Source organism: Hippoglossus hippoglossus, chromosome 4 (genome assembly GCF_009819705.1).
Source record: "Hippoglossus hippoglossus isolate fHipHip1 chromosome 4, fHipHip1.pri, whole genome shotgun sequence".
In the NCBI taxonomy this organism is placed as follows: Eukaryota; Metazoa; Chordata; class Actinopteri; order Pleuronectiformes; family Pleuronectidae; genus Hippoglossus; species Hippoglossus hippoglossus.
Window position 1 is genome coordinate 27,806,061 of NC_047154.1, and position 20,396 is coordinate 27,826,456.

Here is a 20,396-nt window from a genome sequence, read left to right on the forward strand (position 1 = left end):
GAGGGATGCTCTCCCTCTCTCTCTCTCTCTCTCTCTCTCTCTAGCTCTCTCTCTCTATCTCTCTCTCTCTCTCTCTCTCTCTCTCTCTCTCTCTCCTCCCCCCCTCCTCCCTCTCTCTCTCTGGTCGACCCACTGACGACCATCCTCATCCTCACGGACGAGCAGATCCTCTCTCTCCTCTGCTGAACCTTTTATTTTTGGCTGTTAACTTCTGAATCCTCCTCCTCCTCCTCCTCCTCCCGTCGACAAATCCTCCCACAGCAGGAGCTCCGTGGACTTTTTGTCCATTTCTCGTCTAAAGAAGCTCGAGAAGCAACTCCCAGACGGTCGTGTTCACATTTAGTTCTTGGACGTTCGACTCCAGGAGATCAAAATAAAAATAAAAAATCTGAGGATAGTATTTTTACTGTTGTGTTGGTGTTTGGGTGTGAAGGGATATCTGGTGATGCGGGACTCATGCGGTGCCGCGTTCCGCTGCCAAGTCTTCATGAAAAACTGCTGAATATTCAGAGTTTAATTAATCAAATCATCAGTCCAATCAAACTAAACTAACGAGGACACAGAATCGGAAATATCTTTCATTTAATATGTTAGGGTTTGAAACAAACTTCATTTTATTCAAGTATTTATGCTTTTGATATTAAAAGATAAAATGTAATTGTTTATATTCTCATTTTTCTGTTATTATCTGAATTTAGTTTTCACTGTAACCTACAACTAAAATGTTTTATTAATTCTGAGCAGTAGAAAATTATAATAAGTTTGAACTGTGATGTCGTCATGAAAGTGTTTCTCATTTTGAGGATTTGTGAATTTTCACATCTGTTTTAATTCTGGTTATTTAAAACAAGATAAAATAAGAGTTTAAGTACCTGGCAGAAGTTTAAAAAAACTCAAAACAAAAATAATAAAGACAAAACATCTGTAAAATATCCCAAAAAATTTGAGATACAAGATATAACATAAATATAGAAAATGATCAGTAAAATTTCCAAAAGAATATTTAGTTCATGTATTGAATAACATATTGACAGTATTTTCTAAATATTGGATTTATTGGAATCATCTTCCTGAAAGACCTGAAAAAATATTTGTATTATATCTGAAACGTCAGTAAAGTATTCAACGTCTGCGTCTCTGTCTCTGATCATCACCAGCAGCCATTTTGTTTTGAATCCTAACAGAGTAAATCTGAAGTGAACGACCGGCAACGCGCTCAGAACCGTCTCCACCCTGATCCCGCCGCTCCGACCCGATTCTTCTTCTTCTCCTCCTTCGTGTATTTTTCAGCAGCCATACGGCGCTTTGGAGTTTCTCTGCTTCCACCATCTGTGGAGAGTTTCCCTGCAGACGCTCGCAGCTGTCCTGGTTCATGTCGACGCTGGCTTCACACGGCAGCGTCCCCACGGCCTCACACACAATGGGAGAGAGAGTGTGTGTGTGTGTGAGAAACAGAGGGTTTATGGGAGTTTTTTGGCACACAGCTCCTCTCTCACTAAGCCTTTCAAGATGGACGGACACTCCGACACAGAAACACACACACACACAAAGACTTGGTCACAGACTCCTTCAAAAAGAATCTAAAGGAGTGGGTTCATGTGCAGAGGTGAAAGGTCATGAAACCGTACAAAGGTCAGAGCAGAACTTTGACGCCGAGCAGCTCAGGATCAGACCAACGACACATCACAACTTTCATTTTGTTCATTTACAGATTCAAGTTTTCATTTCACATGAGAAATGAAAACCTTCAGTTTCATACAAACAGGTTCGTTCATCAGTACTTTTAAAGGAGAATTCCATGAAGTTCTGAGGCTAAATTTAAAAACGAATAACTTCTGAGCGTCATAGGAGCAGTGATCTCGACCTTCAGTCCCTAGAATGAGTCAAACTCCAAACACACTACATTCCCCATAGTTCAATACAAAGCCTCTGAGGCCACATCTTCGCTCTCAGCTCCAGTTTGTGAGTCTGACAGACGACCACAAACCACAAGTATCCAGCATGTAAACTGCTGCGGTTTCAGAAAGCATCATTCAGTGAAACATGACTGTGTTTCTTCTTGAAACTCTTACAGGTGTGTTCAACTTGAAATTCACGACTTTTACTTGTAACTAATGTTTTTTTCTTTCACCGTTTTGTTGAGATTTCTTGAACTAATTTGAGTTTTTTTCCTTCTGTCTAAAAACAGCAGCAAACCGAACGCTGCACAGGAGCCAGACTCCATTTTGTTGGCACGAAACATTCGGAGACAGAGTCTGGACTGACGATGGGGGCTCGGTGAGAGGGGGGTTCTGTTGCTAAGGACCGAAGTGGGGGGGCTCTTCCTTAGCAACAGAGACAGTTATTCCCAGCAGCTGGCACAACTCACCACCGGCAGTGCAGCTACATTCCTGCAGGATGACCTCCGCAAAAAGACAGAGAGGATGACCTTTAGATGGGAGCAACGTCCAGGAAGAGGTGGAGGAGGACAAGAAGAAGAAGAAGAAGAAGAAGAAGAAGAAGAAGAAAAGACGAGGACATTTACAGAAGAAAAGAAAACACTGACGGATGAAAGAAGAGGAAACACTGAAGAGAAAAGAAGTGAAGTCGGGCAGATGTTCAAGAGGAAGAAAACATCAGGAAAATGAGAAGAGGTTAAAAGGAGAAAAGCTTCTGAGCGTCTCATGAGGAGGACGACTGAGAATCACCGTCCTTCTGCCACGATGGACGTTCTGAAGCCAGAGAGAGGAACCAGGACGTCGAGCCCCACCAGACTCACATCACATCACAGAAGATGAGAGCTGCTGGGAAACCGCTGCCTCGATCAGCTGGTGAAGTATTCAGATCTTTTACTTTAGTAAAAGTACGAGGCTGAAACTCTGGACCCATGAAGACCTGAACCGCGTCTCTGCAGAATTACATTTACTCCTGAACGATTCAAAACACTGTTTATTTTTATGAAGGTCAGAGTTCAAGTTCAGACGCCATAAATCAACAGAGACAGGGAGAGGTGGCAACATGCTGAGAGTGTGTGTGTGTGTGTGTGTGTGTGTGTGTGTGTGTGTGTGTGTGTGTGCTGTTGCTTTGTGTTGTGTTCAGGAACCACTCGGCTCTAACTCCTCCCGTGTTGCTGCGAGATCAGAGATTTTCTCTAAACTGGAACACGGAGTCGATTTAGACGATTTAAATGGGATTAAACCTGACGTCGGCGTGTCGCAGAGCGAGCGATCAGCTGACACAGGAAAACACAGTCGCATGAAACTATGAGTTTCTAACTTTCGTTGCTATGTGCAGGTTCCTCACAGTCGGCCGCACATATTCAGTTTAGATCTTTAAATCAAACAACTGATTCTTCACCGTCTGAACGGTTCACTTCCGTTTGAAGCTCATGTAAAGTTGCCTCTGTGGTTTAACTCTGCTACACATCTCAGAAGAGGAAGAGTTCAGGACACAACAGGTCGGTTGTATAAATATGATGTGACATCAACAGATTTTTAAAGCTCTGTATTTCTGTCCAACATTAAATATTTATGAGTAAATAGGAGCCATTTATTTGATCAATATCTTTGAATCCAAACGAGCTGAGCACACGGTCACAGACGATCCTCAGCTGATGGTTTGTTCTCAACGTGTGAACCTGACGTCAGGTTTATTCTTCACTCTGTGGTTCAATCAGCTGCAACAGTGGCTTCATTTTTATGAATGAGTTCAAAGCTCAATGACCGTGAATGGAACAATGTGTGTGTGTGTGTGTTCATTGGTTGGTGGTGGGGTGGGGGTGTTCCCGTGGTTACACTGTGTACTTCAGGAACCACAGCTGAGTGTGTGGTTTTACGCTGCGTTTGCCTTAAACAGCCCCACATGACGACCAGAGAACAGCAGCAAGACAAGCAGCAGGAGGAAGAGGAGGAGGAGGAAGAGGAGGAGGAGGAGGAGGAAGAGGAGGAGGAAGAGGAGGAAATGTAAAGTGTCCCATACTGAACAAAACATAGACTGCAACTCATTCACAACAACTTCCTTACGAACCATTAATGAGGGAAAACTAATCCACCCATAAACAGACAATATGATCCGAACAAGAAAACAGCTGATGGAGAGTAAATGAGCTGGAACGTTGGTTTTCTGCTGGTTGACTGTTTGTAGTTTTGGGGTTTCAGACGTGTCCGTCACTTCCAGGACGTCCGACACTGAAGCTGCTTCCTTCAAGAGTAAAAACTAATCACATCAACCTTCACTTTAATCCAGGAGCTGCAAATCAGGAACTTTAACTAATAAGGTTGAAGTTTAGTCTCTGAGGCTGAAGAAATTAAGTTTCGGGGAAAAGTTTGTGTGCTCAGATAAATGTGTGTGTCAATTGTGTGGTGAAGGTCAGACGGCAGTAAGAAGTCAAGATGGAGTGGAGTTGTGTAGTTGTTTTTTTTGGTGGAGAGAACAGGTCACTCAGAGCTGCAGCTCGAGACGAAGCTCCAAATCTCTTTAAGAGCTCAGGAGGACAGAGGCAACTGGGTCAGACGTCTTCACACACACACACACACACACACACACACACACACACACACACACACACACACACACTCACACTCACACACACACACACACACACACTCACACACACACACACAGCTTGATATCAGCCCCTCGGGGTCGTATAAGGTGACGGGCAGATAAACATCTAACGGTGGCGGCTCTAGAAACCTTCACATTCTGTAGGTCGGACCGGCGGCTCGTTATCACACCGAAACACAGATATCCTCCAATTGTGCTGCCGGAGGAGCTTCCTCTAGAAACAAGTGAAGTCACCGCTCCGACCAATCACAGGCCCTCTGACCTGCACCGAGCTTCAAGTGAGAAAACAGATCCTGACGCAGGTTTCAACCCGTTGCATCTCAGGTTCATTCAGACCTGAATAAATGAAATTTAACATCTATGATGAATATCAGAGTCTCAGAATCACTTCATCTGAAGGTGAAGTAGCTGAGTGGAGAATAAACCTGGAAACACCAGGTTATGTCTCAGACAAGCTGAACTGAGATCAGTTCTGAGTGTTTGTAGATCAGTTATCAGATCATGTTCATATCTGTATCACTGAGAGGACAAAACCTTTCTATTAATAAAACAATAACTAATTTCAAAGTGAGACAGAAGTCGTTTTAAATAAATGTAAAATGTTTAAGACCGTACTGAACTTATTTGAGACCTAGTACACGATATTTAAAACATATTTAAGACTTTTTTTAGTCTTAAATATGAGACAAAAAAATGTAAGACCCTATTCAAATCAAATATATCAGAAGTGATATTTTTAAATGAACTAAAAACACAAGAAACCAAGAGAAACAAACTCCTGTTGTCGAGTCAGAACTTCAGTATGAAAGGAATCGACACGTTGAAGAATCGTTGTGCTGTCGTCCCCGTCTCACGTGGGTCTTCATACTTCCCTGAACTCACTCAACACATCGAACAAGTGAGAAACACTATGTTCATCTTATGTTAATTCTTCCTCTAAACTCAGTAAACAAGCTGATTTGAGTTGGAAATGTTTCATATGTTTCAGCTGCAGATGAAATAACTGAGAGACATTTTTCAGTTTTAGTACATATCAGATGTTTTGTTGATAAAGTGAAGAATCCTCTTCTGCTGGATCATCTTTTCTGGAAAGTGAGTCGCTGGCATTGATGTAAAAACTTGTTCGATCAAACTTTTACGATTTCATCTCTCTAATTATGTTTAATTGACTTTAGTGGCACATAAATATTATCTCGTCTGCAGTAAATGTTAACGTCTTTATTTCAGCCTGCGATGATTCTAAATCACAGACGTCAACCAGTCGACCCTTTTCCACCTTTTGTTCCCGAACGAAAACCAACCAGCAGCTCCCCACACACACACACACACACACACACACACACACACACACACACACACACACACACACACACACACACACACACACACACACACACACACACGCCTCCAGTCTGTGAGTGTGTGTGTGTGCGTGACTGGCTGCTAATGAGGGGGTGTGTGTGTTTATCCTAGAGGTTAAACAGCCCGATGATAGGGGTCAGGACCTCAACGCTGTGATCTCTGACCTTTCGGCACGTGTCGAGCGTTCCTGTGAAAGTGACACCCGCCGCCGCCGCCGCCATGCAGCAGCTCGTAAATCAATGAAGGGGGGGTGGGAAGGATGAGGGGGTAGGGTTGACCTCTGACCTCCTGAACACTTGTTCCTGAGGATCCCGGGTGCTCACACACACACACACACTCACACACACTCACAACACTCAGAGCTAGTGCTCAGACGTATGAATGGAGGGTTTGCTGTGTGTGTGTGTGTGTGAGTGTGTGTGTGTGTGTGTGTGTGTGTGTGTGTGACTGACTGCAGGGAGTGAAAGTGTGTTAATTTGAAAAGCTCAGCAGTGACTTCCTGTTCAGCTCTCCACCTTATTTCCTGAGGTCAACACTTGTTTGAACCTGCTTCACTGATGATATCATGAGTCCAGTTCTATTTAAACTATGTGAGCATCTATGAGTCCAATGAAGACCAAGTCAAAGAAATATGAAGTCTGATTTTCATAATGATTCAGAACTTCTTGACTGGATTCAGAAAGGTTTGAAATGAGGCAGAGAAAGTAAACCTGTAAATCTGCTGAAGAGTTCAGGTTGAAGCTGGAACTTCCTCCCAGACACTGATGCATGAAACAAGCTGCTCTGTCGTCAGGAGGCCGAAACACTGACGTGTCCCCTGCACCTTAACGTCACACCAGGAAGACGAAGGTGTCAGGAAGCTCGATGCCGAAGACCGTGACGGACAAAACCAAAGCCGAGTCCCGAAGCAGCCGAGCTGCCGGACTGAGTGAGGGAGCTGTGACTGACGCAGCTCTTTACAGCTTCAAAATGAAAACACTGAAAAAGCAGCAGGTGAAAGAACAAACTGATTTCTGGTTTTTGTTTAAAATCGTCTCCAGGTTTCGTCTGGTTGAGTTTTCTGCTGCTGAACTTTAACAGGATTAAATAATAAATGGTTGGTCGTGCGCTGCGGTTTCTACGGGCAACACTGCTGGTCTTTATCCACCCCCCACCCTGAGTCAGTGGTATGGGGATGAATTTAATTACCGACTCGGGCGGCCCCGACAGACCCCGCCTCCGGCCCTGCGAGCCCTAAGGTCAACCTGCCTTCACATGGCTTTTAATAAACACCGCTGCTCCAGAAAAGCTCCGCCGCCTTAAATAAGAGGCAGCATGAAACCTGATCCCCGGGGTGGGGGGTTCTGTGGGCGTCCAGCCTCGGCCTTCCCCCTCGCACCTCGTTCAAACCAGACACAATCCTGCCAAGCCTCTGTCAAGACCAGGCTTTAAATCCTGGCTCTGAGGGAGAAGATGCACATTTAGTTTTTCATTTTAAAGTTGCTTCTGTCTCCACCACAAACCCTCGCCTTTGTGTTTGTGACCACAGCGAGCGGCTGCTGGAAGTGAGAACCAGTTTATTCCATGAGTTTCTCACATGGTGCCAGTCATTGAAGGTTTTTTAAAGACCAACGACTGCTCCAACCACCTCAGAATGAATCCACAGAGCAGCGGCGGCGTTTCAGCCGGGAACTGAAGAGAGCTCAGTGTGAACGGGCACGCAGCTGATTACTGCGGCCGCGGAGTGAAAACACGCTCAGACGACAGCCCAGCGTCCGCGGGGAGACGGGAGCAAACTCTGGGCTCAGAGAGGCTTCAGTCTGCCAGAGGAAATGATTGTAATTAAGGTTCAGGGTCACAGATCTTTCCATGTGCTCGGCTGTCGACGGATCACAGCTGAAACTTTACCTCCATGAAAACACGACGGGAACCGGAGGAAACGCTTTGATTAACAAGGTCTCGTTAGAATCTGCACTTTGTGAAACTGGGATCAAGTCTTTAAAACCTTCATGTCATTTTAAAAAGTGTTTATCATCACAGCACGGTGACGAACGAGTTGACACGCAGGCTGAAGGTCCATCGTGTTGCTGTTCTGGAGCTCTCACAACTCTTTATGGTCTTCATCAGCAGACATGAGAAAAAGCACAGACCTGTTTTCGTCTCGTCTGAATCAACGTTTAAAACACTGGTTTTATGATGAAGCTTCTGCTGATGATCATGTGATACGGCTGAAAGCTCAGGAACAGACTAAACGCACCTGAAGGTGAAGGACCAACTTTAGAAACATTAGAACTTAACCCTTCAAACTCAATACCAATGTTCCTCCAGTGCCTATGTTGCTATTCAAACGCTTCACATCTCTAAAATCTGTACGACCTAAACTAAAAGGTTCTGTAAGTCAATAAACCAGAATATATTATTTAAGTACGTTTTTAATGGAAACATTCTCTGAAAGTTCAGTGATAAAAAGAGCAGAAAACAGACCTGGGAGCTGCTGCTGAAGAATCTGAACCAATTCTACCTGCTCTACCTGGAAACTGTTTTTCTTTTCCAAGAAAACTCAAACAAACTTCACCTGAGCTCGGAGCCAAGTGTTTAAACCATCTGCCAAACGTCTGCTGCCACCGCCGCTCGCAAATATTCCAACCACATAAATCATCAAATCATTTTCCCGTGGCATCAGTCTGACATCAGGAAACGTGCTGAGCAATCACACAGCAGATAATTGTGTGTTTTTCTTACAGTGCGAGTCGTAGCGAGGATGTGCCAGCTTCATCTAGAGAACACTCTGCTCTGCTCAGCCAGCGCGAGTTGTATTTTGGCAGGAACGTTTCTTCCTCCTCAGACTTCTGCTTTGCTGACCGCTGATGAAGCTGCGGCTGTCTGCGGCAGATAACACGAGCGTCTGCAGCCACAAGTCGAGAGGCAGCGAGCAGAGCTTCATCCTCACACACCGACACGTGAACTTTAATCAGAGGAAACAGGGAAACGACTCCTGATCCTGACAAACGTCTGCTGGAGACTTTTACTGTGTTTACTGAGTTGAAACTGACTTTTAATTGGTTTGATTATTTGATCATCTCCAGCTCTTCTGCTTCTCGTATGAAAGGATGTAAACATGATCTTGTTTGTCACTGTAAAACATATTTCTGAGGGATCATGAAAGGTCACCTGACAGAGACACAATATCTCACCACAACACTCATCAAAACTCCAAATCAATAATTATTTCCTTATTTCCACTTCATCACAGACACTTGAAACAGAAAAGTGAAGCTGTGCTGACGAGATGTTCACCGACACTGAAGAAATGTGTGTGTGGCTTGTGTGAGCTTGTGTGTAATGATGTCACAGTGTCGTCATGTCAAACATCAGAGCTGCGGCAGACACACACCAAGCAGCGCCGCGTCTCACACACACAGAGGAGGGCGGGACTGACCTGTGTGGACGAAGTAGGCCAGGTACAGATCCAGCTCCTTCACTGAAACTCCAATGTGATGCGGCTGCACACACAGGCTGGGGTTCGAACACTGAGGAGACTTTACCAGCCTCTCCCCGTCAGTACTTTCGAGGGGAATCCCTTTGAATAAAATCACCATGACCAGGTCCAGCCTCCACACTTTGTCCGCCTGGCGCAGGCAGTCGATCCTCCTCATCTTGCCCTTCTGGTCGGGGTTGGACAGCACGCAGCACGGCGGCTTCTTCCCCGTCACCGTCAGCACAAAGTCCTCCCTGAACTCTGGCCGGATGTCCTTGCGCAGTTTGGCCAGGAGGCGAGACGCCCACTTCTGTTTGACCTCGGGCTTCTCGCCGAGCAGCTCGTCCTTCACGGCGCGCTCCTCCTCCTTGGACATGCGCTTCTCGTGCTTCTTGAAGTACTTCCTCTTGCGGGCCTGCAGGTTGAACCATGTGTAGGCGAAGGCCCGGACATGGGGCAGCAGGGCTTCGATGAAAGGATGGAATTCATCCTGAGGGAGGAAGAGGAGACGAGAGGTGAGAGTGTGAAGGACAAACAGGTCACAGCAACAATCAAACACAGTTTGATTCTCATCTTCCACTTCAGTTCATGTTTGACCACAGACATTTTATAGATGAACACAATCAGAATATGAAGCTGCACAGATTCTAGTTTCTCCACTGGAGCTAAACGCAGAGTTTAATGAGCACGAACAAGGTTTTAACAACGATCGTCCCCCTGGTGTCGGAGGAGTCCGAGATGTGCGGAGGAAATATGTCTGACATTTGACTTTTCGCAAAAAAAAACAAGATTTCTTCAAGACGTCTCGAAACAAGAAGAAAACCGACGACGCTGCAGAAGAATTTTGAGGTTTTAAGGTTTTCAGATAAGATGGAAAATGACAGAAGGAGGAAACAACAGAGGGAAGGAAATAAACAAGAATACAGAAATCTATAAGGAAGGAAAAATAAGGAATGAAGGAGAAAGAGAAGGTGGCAAGATGGAAAAGTAAAGAAAACAAAAAGGAGGAAAAAACATAGGAAACCGAAGGAATGAAAGAAGTAAAGAAGGATGCATGGACGGATGAGGTTTAGGAAGCAAGAAGAAGGAAGGAAGGACAAAAGGAAGGAAGGAAAAGAATTTAACAAAGAAATAATGAATTTCAGACTCAACCTCTCTCACCTCCTTCTCTCTCGCTCTCAGGAGGGAGGAATGTGTCTGCCAGGCCCCCCACCCCCCCACCCCGACCAAAAACGCACCAAACAAACAACCAACCAAGAGGCCGACCGCCGCCGGCCGAGCGGAGGGAAACCAAACCGCCACGAGCACAAACATGGGCTCAGCGCTGGTTTGTTCAGCTCAGATCTTCATGTGCAGGATTAAAGGTGCATTAAAGGAGCATTACGTGGTTTTCAGCCGACGAGAGCTGCACAGTTATTACTGTGGGAATGTGGTTAGACGGCATCTCCGGGATTAGACCCAAACTTGGGGTCGGTTACACCTGCTCCGCCCCCGAACCACCACCACAAAACCAGGCTCATTCTCCACATGAGCCCGAGAGAGAAAGTGCATCAAAAAAGGAGGAAAAGAAAGCGACTGATCCACAGATCTTAACCAAAAACGGTCGGGATTTAGAGTGGAGTTATGGGAGAGTCGGAGGGATTATGAAAGGAAAACGTTATTACAGCTCGTGGAGGGAAAGAGGCCGATGAGGCGAGCAGCCACGCTCGAACACTTCCTGTTCTCAGACGGACGTATTTACTCAACCAGTAGTGATCACTGCCAGTCTTCATTCACAACCGCCTTCTACAAATCTTACAGCAGCTCGAGACTCAGACTTCACCTGACGAACAACGTCACATTTTCTCTAGAGTTTAATCTCAAATTTCTGGATACGGATAAAGATAAAAAAACATTTAATTTTAGACCAACAGCAGAACGTTATATCTTCTGATTCATCAGAGAGAAATATATGTTTAAATAAAGAGCGTTTCCTTGTTCAGTGTCTGAACACAAGCAGAGACGAGAGCTTCATCTGAATAAAGTTTAAAACTGAATTCAAACAGTTTGTGTTCATTTTAACTCATTTACCACAAAACAGAGCGACTGAATATGAGGACGACAAAACCACTGGTTTCTATTTATCTCACTAGAACATGAAAATGTGCATGAAAAGATTTAAAATGAAACGTCGGTGAATCATCCCACGTTTATGTTTGTTTCTATGTCATCATATGTTGATGACAAATAAAATAAGACTGATGCTCATGAAGAGAAATCAATGGAGTGAATTCTTGTGTCTCTACGACTTTGGAACATGTTCTGCAATAAAAATTCCACAGCAGAAAAAAAAGATATATTTTCTTTTCATATCAAGTTATTTTGGGGTTTGAAAGTTTCGTTTGTGGCAAAGTTTGAGAGAAAACCTGTTATTTTCTGACAAAAAGAAAGAAAAAACGTTTCATCACAGAGAAACAACGAGAACTTTCCAAAAGACAAAAACACAGACGGACAGAAAACATCTTCATGGAACATTTTCTTATTTGGATAAAACTCTCAGAGGGAAACTGAGGAGGGGGAGGGAGGGGGGGAGGGAGGGAGGGGGAGGAGGGGGGGTGTAGCCCCCCCTCCTGAGCCACGTATTGAAAAAAAACCTCCACTATTCATAGATCAAACAGACGCTCACACATCTTGATACGTGCAAATGCTTCTGACTGGGGTGGCATGTGGATGCCACATTACATACACACACACACACACACACACACACACACACACACACACACACACACACACACACACACACACACACACACACACACACACACACACACACACACACACACACACACACACACACACTGCAATGCATAACTCATAATTTTGCAGCACAGTAAAAAGTATTTTTTTATTTCCAGTATTTTTTAATTCAGAGACTCAGACCCCCTCATTTATAAAATCCTCCAAACAACTGGAACAGATTGAAATATTCCTTCATCATAAGAAAAGCATTTTGTTTGTGGGAGCTTAAGGAAACAGATGTTTTGCAGTGTAGAAACAAGTGACACTGCACAAAGACCTCCTGCCGCTGTTTAAAGATCCTCAGACTAAAATCTGCACTGAGAACATTTCAACCTGTTTCTGCACAAACTGCTTCTGACGCCACGAGAATCAACGACGAGGAAGAAAATAATTTGGAAAGAGGTCGAGAGTCGTTTGTGTATTTTGAGTTTTCTTGTCACTCGTTTTAACAGAAGTTTAAAGTGTTTCAGACTGAATGAAGTGTTCCGAGAATCCTTGTTTACTGTTAAAAGAAAAGACACGTGAAGAAAACGTTTCAAGTTAAATCTGCAGATTATGAGTTTGGATTTAAAATAATATTTTCTGTACGTCCATGGTCTCGACACCTTTCTACTCCGCTGACGTTTCTCAGCTCCGAGCTCATCGGTTCCCACTGAAGACATTTCACACGTTGTAATGGCTCAGTAACAACAAGAGGAAACAGAGCATTTGTCTGGGACTATTTTCGGCGGCAGATTATTCCACATTTGGTGCTGCAGTGATTATTTGTGGCAGCAGGATGACGTGTGGGACTGAATGTATATCTACAGTGTGCGTGTGACTCTGAGCCTCATTAAATGGATTTAAATCGTTTGTGGAGCTCAGACAGGTCAGATATATAATATAATTTATATAAACACACACACGTGGTTGTTATCAGGTGATGCTCTGGGATTTGTTCGGACTTATTTGAGTGTGAGGTTTCTTTGTCTTTTAATTGTTCAAGAATATTTCAGGTTCAACTTGAGGTTTGAGGTTAAATTTAAAAAATACAGGAAGTTCAGGAGCACTTTTTTTTTGCAGCTGCGGTGTCAGAAAATCTTTACATCAAATGTGAGATTAAACCTTCAGCTCGGAGCTCTGGCACAAAGAGGAAACTGTATCTACAGGCTGTGCATTAGAGCGCCAGCTGCACTGCTTTTTTTATATATATAACATTGTTCACCCTCCCTCGTCAGGGGCTCTGAATACAGCACATTGTTTCTTCTTGGAGTCGGTCCAGGCGAACGGGTTTGTCTCCAAAAGCGCCTCCAGCAGCTCTGCAGCCAAACCTGCAGCCGCTCTCTGAGCTCTCAAATCTCACTCCGGTACGGGAACGCTTTCTGCTCTGTGCACCAGCGAGATGTGTTTCTGTTTGTACGTGTCCTCGGGTGGTTATTAGGACGACGAGCGGCTGCCGGTCGGATGATGTGCACACACACACACACACACACACATTCCACAGTGGATCTGCAGCTCGGCGGCTCTGGATGTTCGCTGGAGCCACATACCAACATTCCTCACAGCCCAGTGCAACGTTTCAGCTTCCTGACCCGCTCACGCCGTCCACCGCCGCTTTTTCACACTCTGCTCCGTCCGCCGCAAAAAAAATCCCACTTAACAAGTCACTTGTTCTCACATTCAGCCTTAAAATCTGTCTTTTCTGCCAGTGGGTGAGATAATCCCTCTTGTTCTCAGCTTCCCCTCGACTGAGGAATGTTTTCTGAGACAAACATAATCCTGCGTCTGCACCTGTGTCAAGAAAATGACTCAAGAAAACGAGCGACAGAAGCTGATTTATAAAGAAACACAGAATTACATTGAACTAGTGGCTATTCTCTTGTTATTCTTGTGACCTGATGCAAACAGTTAAAAAGCTGCTTTTAGTGTCTAAATGTAAAAAATAAAGAACAAAGAAACAGCTTCATTAGAATGAAGATAATGACTGAAACAAGCCGATTTGAATTGGAAAAGTGAAATTATCCACATATCAGTGATGTGTTACTCCTCTATAGCACATATCACTGGTTAAGAGACTCTGAACAACAGCCTGTGTGTGAACTTACAAATCTGCTGCTGAAACTTTAAATAACAGATTACAGTTCAAACTTTAACCTTAAATCTGACTTTGTTCCAATCAGACATTCCGATATTTTTTTTTAAATCAGCGTCAGTTTTTAGAAATGTGAGAAAACAAAGATTCACGAGCTGATTTTTACAGGAAACGTGAAATGATCTGAATCTGATGGAGCTGACACGCGTAACGACTGAATCTGAATTCAAACTTACAGAAAGATCTTATTCAACACTCAGGTCAAATTAACAACTTGATCCAGGAGCAATAACAGCAGGGAATTAAATCACAAAGATTTGCTAAAATAATGATTGATTCATGTTCTAAAAATAAAATCATTGAATCAATTTTAAGCTTCTGTAAAACACTTAATGATTTCTGTCAATATCTGGCCTGGTTCCTGAGATCGTCACAGCCTCGTTCCCTCAGAGACATTCTCCTGTTTTTTTGTTTATCCAGTCGGTCGTTTGTCTGAATCTTAAATCTGCAAATCAAGACACGACACTGCATTTCAGCTGATTTCTATTAAAACCAGGTGAAACCGTGTCCGCTCCTCGTCTGCGGTGGAGTTTCCTCAGTGGCAGCTGAATAAAAGGCCGCCTGGTTAAAACATGCCGAGGCGTTTTGGGAGCGGATGTGTGACGCGGCTCCCCGGGGTTCTTTCTTCGTCTCTTTTGGGGTCATTCTTTCTTTCAGCGGTTTCCCACTGAGGAAATTGGCGTTTCTAAACCTGCGAAGGGAGAGTGGCCGTCTGAGCGGCGGACTGGAGCTTACACGCTCCCCCCGCTGCACCTTGGTGACAGATGTAATGGGCTCCAAATAACAGGCCTGTAACAACAACCCCCTGAATAACAGTCATTTAGAGGAGCAATAATGGTAATCCTCCATGTCTCCCTCCTTCCCTCCCACCCTCCCACCGCCTATTGACACCCACACCGACACACTGAGGGAATTATCAGCGTGGCGCTCGGGCTCAGAAGCTCAGTCGAGCCGCCGAGGTTTCCCCGTTAACGTCTGCCGACGGCAGCAACAGCCTCGACGACGCCAAACACACCACGGAGGGAGATCTATACAAACTGAATTCAATCAGACGCTCCGAGATTTAACTACAGCAGCGACACCAGGATCAGAGCCGGAGCCGCTCTGTGTGAGGGCCACACGGGGACGCGAGGCCCCCGACCCACCCTCTGAACCACAACTCACCTAAACACGACAAATAAAGAATCTGCTCTTTAAACGAATCAGTGTTCAAAGCAAAAGCGTTTGCGATGCAGCGGGAGGTTCACAGTGTTTCCACGTGCTTTAGGTCTCAGGGACAGAGGCTCAATGAACAGACGTTCATTCAGCGTATAAGAGGATTTAAGATTCAGGATTGTGTTTATTTTCATTTTTCAGAGTATTTTCATACTCAGGATCTACCTGAGTCCGATGTTTCCTGGTTTCGAGGTCACAGCCGATCACGTCTGATGTCTCAGTGTCGCAATTTATGTTGATAAGCAAACGAATAAATGAAAATATGCCGAGTTGAGCAGAATGAAAGACGTCGCATTTGTACAAAAAACACGTCTGTTCAGATTTAATAAACCCAGAATTCACTGTTCCCACGTCTGTGTGGTTCTTATCTTTAATTCTTCATTTTTCTGTTTTCTACAAACTTCCACTCAAAGAAAATAAAGTAAGATCAACATGTTTAAAATCTATTTTCTTTAAAATCAATCAAAACTCAAACAACATAAGAAGAAACCAACAAACATCTGGTTCCGCCACCGCGTCATAACAACAGAAACTCTTCTTCTGCTCTCACAAAATTCATCCCTTATTGAAACACACATTTTTCTATAATCATCTTTTAAAAGTGAAATTGCGATTGAAATTTTTTTATAAAATTGTAAATTTCGTTTTGGGGCGCCCCCTCCTGGTTGAGGGAAGAAACGCACTTAACGCATAACTTCAAAAACAGGAGCCGACTCTCGGGATAAAACTTAAAGTTTCAGGTTTGATTAATATTTCTTTAAATCTGTAATTTCAGCAGAAGTGTGTGATCAGCTGACAGGAGGTTTTATGAAGCTGCCAGCGTCTGATGTTATGAGCCAATATCCACTTTAAATAATAAATCTGTATTTTTAGTGCCAAACATGTTGATATTAAAAACCATCTGAAAGGAGTCTGCTGGACAGACGCGCCTGACGAGGATCAACTGGATCACAAACACAAGCAGCTCCTACTCACACACAAGGTTTTCAATGAGGAAAATAAAAATCATAAATAGGAGAAATTCATGCTCAGCAATTAAAATGAGCAAACGTTTAAAAAAAAGAATTTAAAAAGAAGCCAACATCTGCTGAGAGACTTTTGCTGCGACACTTCACTGAGGAGGAGGATTTGTGAAACGCGGAGGCAGCGCCTGCTGATTATTGGTTTTACTGATAATCTGATTAAACGTTAAAGCTGCGTTGCTGCGGTTTGAGACTCGTCTTGAAACGCGTCTCAGGCCCGGCCCCCCCGCTGCAGCCACAGAATCAACAAGGCGCTTTGGGGATTCAGTCAAAATCTGTAAATAAAGATCCAGCTTCCTGAGTCATGACTGGATCCTGATTATTATTATTTACACCCAGGATCAATACATCACATCATTTACGAATTGTTATAATTAAATATCAGTTTATTGTATATAAATATATTTTGATCAAGAATAATAAAACATGAAATTTAACTGCATTTCAAATTCTCACAATCAAATTAATTTCTAATCATCTGATTATTTCAAATATTTTCTGTATTAAAACTAAATCAGTGAATTATGTGTGATTTGTATAATTTAATCATTTCTAATTTTTCTCTTATTAGGAAGAAGCTGAAGTGAATTTTAGGAAAATATGAACAAGATATAGAGAAAATCTGAATAATCCCCAGGTCACTGTGAAATCCTATTTCCACCTCTGACCCTCAACACATCCCTGAGCTAAAACAAAGGGATTTTATTAAATTTAGTTTAATGGTGGATAATTATGCGAAATGTTTTAATTAGAATTCCGGATCAGAGCAGGTAATAAATCCTGAATAATGTAACTTGTGGAGTAAAGTGCGGTTTGTGACCTCGGCTCACCTCTGACACGAAGTGTGTGTGTCGAGGCCTGAGCTGCAGCACAAAGTGAACAATTAACACAACGGGATCAACCTGCAGCTCCGAGCAGCCGAGGACAGGCTGTGGGAGCCCGCAGCACACGAGCCGCTCCTCCTGGTGCTCCTCCTGCACCAGGAGGAGCGGCCGGTGCAGGAGGAGCACCAGGAGGAGCGGCCGGTGCAGGAGGAGCACCAGGAGGAGCGGCTCACTCGAGAGAAACTGTCAAAGTGTAAACTTCTGCACCGGAGTGCTTCTGAGCCGCGGAGACTCGGATGGAACTTACAAACTGAGATAACCGACAAAGTTGACGCAGCAACACTTTGCGCAAAGTATGGCGTTCAATACATAGAGGGGGGGGGGGCCTTCTCCAAAATGAACCGACCCCCCCCCACTTCTCCTCTCCCGGAGCTGCGGAGCTGCGTGACCGGGCAGCGGAGCCTGGACCGGGCCGGTGCCCGGGGAGCCGCCGGGGCAGAGCTGCAGCCCCGCGAGGAACCAGCGCGAGCCGCGGCTCCGAGCTCCGCACAGACACACACTTTGTTACACAGCTCAACAACTGAAGTGCGAAACACAACATTATTACTCCAGTTCAATAATCTGCGTAAAGTTTGGAGTCCGCCATGTGCTGCTGCAGCGGAGAGACGGTCACACACACTCACACACACAGACACACACACACACTGATCCACAGCGTGTGTGTGTGCGCGCACAGTCAATGTGCTGCACAACAACACGTTAAGACAAAGTCAAAGTTAGAAATCACTCACCTGTGTCAGACATAGCGGTGAATACATATCTGTAGGATCTAATCTTAGATCTGGAAGGTGTGTGTGTTTGTGTGCGTGTGGTTACTGTATCTCCAGCCTGTGTGTGCGCGTGCGTGTGCGCAGTGTGTGAAAAGGAAAGAAGAGAAGAAGAAGGAGAGAGAGGGGGAATAGAGCCCTCCTTTTGCCCCCTTCGCTTTCACATTTCCAACCAGGGCTGAACTTTGACCCCGCCTCGGGTTACATACAGTCCGGACCTGTTAGAGGCCCTCCGCCGGGGAGCGCGCAACTTTCAGCCCGGACACCAAGCACATCTCCGGCGACAGGAGACAAGAGTCCCGTTAGAGGAGCGACACGGGGAAGTCACGGGGCAGCCCGGTGCGCTGTCGGTGCTGCGGGCTGAGGCGAGAGTGGCCGGTGGGGGTGGAGGAGGAGGTGGTGGTGCACGGTGCAAAGCTCCAAAACGTCCCGAAACTGCATTACGCAGATCCACGGCGACCGGCGGACCTCGGCAACATGTCTACCCGTCCTGCGGCGCGCTGCGGCCGGCGTGCGGCGGTGCGGCTCCTCGGTGCTCGGGACGGAGGGCGCGGTGTAGCGGCGGCAGCAGAGTCCCGGGGAAAGAGCTGTGGCGAGGGAGGAAGAAAGAAAAGACGCGGGATCCCTGAGCTGCCAGACGGCCGCCTCGCCTCTGAATCCACCGACAGCTGCTCTCCGGTAATTTATCACCGGCAGGAGGAGACGGAGAGAGCGAGGGGGGGGAGAGAGAGCTGTCCCGGACACAGAGCGCCACCTCCGCTGCTGCTGCTCAGCACCGGGACCTCCACGCGCTCCGGCCCCCGCCGGACTGCGTCGGTGTGCGCGTGTGAGAGTGTGAAAGTGTGTGTGCGTGCGCGTGTGTGTGGCCGCGGACCGTGCGCACTGACCCTGCAGAGCTGAACCCGATCACACGCACTGCGGATCGATCGCACATCGATCCTCCGCGCGCACTTTCCCAAAGTACAATACAGCGATGCCGCTGCTGTGCGCGTGCACGTGCAGCAGAATTCCCGTGCACTCCGGGATCGCTCCGCTGAGGAGGATCCTGCAGAAAGTGATCAGGCTGCAGGGGATCGACCCAGATCGATCACAGGAGGGAGAAGTCAACAATTGTGTTTGAGAGTTTACGCGCTGAGGAGGAGGAGGAGGAGGAGAAGGAGGAGGAAGAGGAGGAGGAGGAAGAGGAGAAGAGGAGGAGGAGGAGGAGGAGAAGAGAAGGAGGAGGAGGAGGAAGAGGAGAAGAGGAGGAGGAGGAGGAGAAGAGGAGGAGAAGAGGAGGAGGAGGAGGAGGAGGAATCCTCTGATTCTGCACAAGTTCACACGACGCACTGACTCCGACTCTCCCCTGAACCAGCCCCGCTAACAACTCGTCACTGCCCCGGTGTGAAACAACAACCGCTGCTCCAGAAGCACCGTGCGCGCGTGTGCGTGTGTGTTTATTTAAGCCTGATAAAATAATAAAACTGATAAATGCCCTAACACACACACACACACACACACACACACACACACACACACACACACACACACACACACACACACACACACACACACACACACACACACACACACACACACACACAATATCGATGATGCTCATATTGAGATGTGTGAGCTCTGTTTTATGATCACACACGCACGCACACGCACACACGTATAAACTTGGGGCTAAAGTCACCTATAATATTTATATTACTTTTAACTTTTATCAAATCTTTTTATTGAATCTGATATTTGCTTTATTTATAATTTTTTCTGACAGATTCTGAGTTTTTTTTCTGACATGTTTTTTTACAACCTGGTGTCAAAAGTGAAATGAATAACACGCCTCATTCTTTCAAGTCATTTCTGTGTTATGGTTTTCCTGTTTGTCACGGATGAGCCCACAGACCCTTGCCCCCCCGACACTGGTCAACAAGGTGTTAAATGACACAAACTAGGTCCTGAGGTGTTGATGCTTATATCGAATCCCATGAGATCCTGTTATCTTCACACACTGATCCTGGAGCGACTACATCTCGTAAAGAAAATAAACTTCTGGATGTGAAACAATAGTCATGTTTGTAAAAAAGGAGGAAAATGTTCCGATCTGTTAAATACTGCTTTGAAGGTTCAGCTTTATTATTTCTACATATTAGAAAATGAAGATTCTCTGTTGCAATAAACAGATTAAACTCATGTTTCAGTCACATGTTCAGATAAATGGATGATAAGTTAAAAGTCTCCTAAAAC

At 45.3% G+C, this 20,396-nt stretch overlaps 1 protein-coding gene across 3 annotated transcripts in view; it reads right to left on the reverse strand.

The window, feature by feature from the left end:
* Nucleotides 1–8,219: 8,219 nt before the first annotated feature.
* Nucleotides 8,220–20,396, reverse strand: part of LOC117760354 (nuclear factor 1 A-type) — a 51,302-nt gene continuing 39,125 nt past the window's right edge. The window contains exons 1-2 of one of the 3 annotated variants that reach the window (XM_034583311.1): nt 18,129–19,269; nt 9,269–9,854 (exon numbers count right to left, since the gene is read on the reverse strand). In XM_034583311.1, coding sequence (XP_034439202.1) covers nt 9,297–9,854; nt 18,129–18,155 — 585 coding nt within the window. In that variant the 5' untranslated portion in view covers nt 18,156–19,269 and the 3' untranslated portion in view covers nt 9,269–9,296. Of the gene's footprint in view, nt 9,855–18,128; nt 19,270–20,396 lie in introns of those variants that run through there. The other 2 variants (XM_034583312.1, XM_034583310.1) reach the window with 2 other exon arrangements.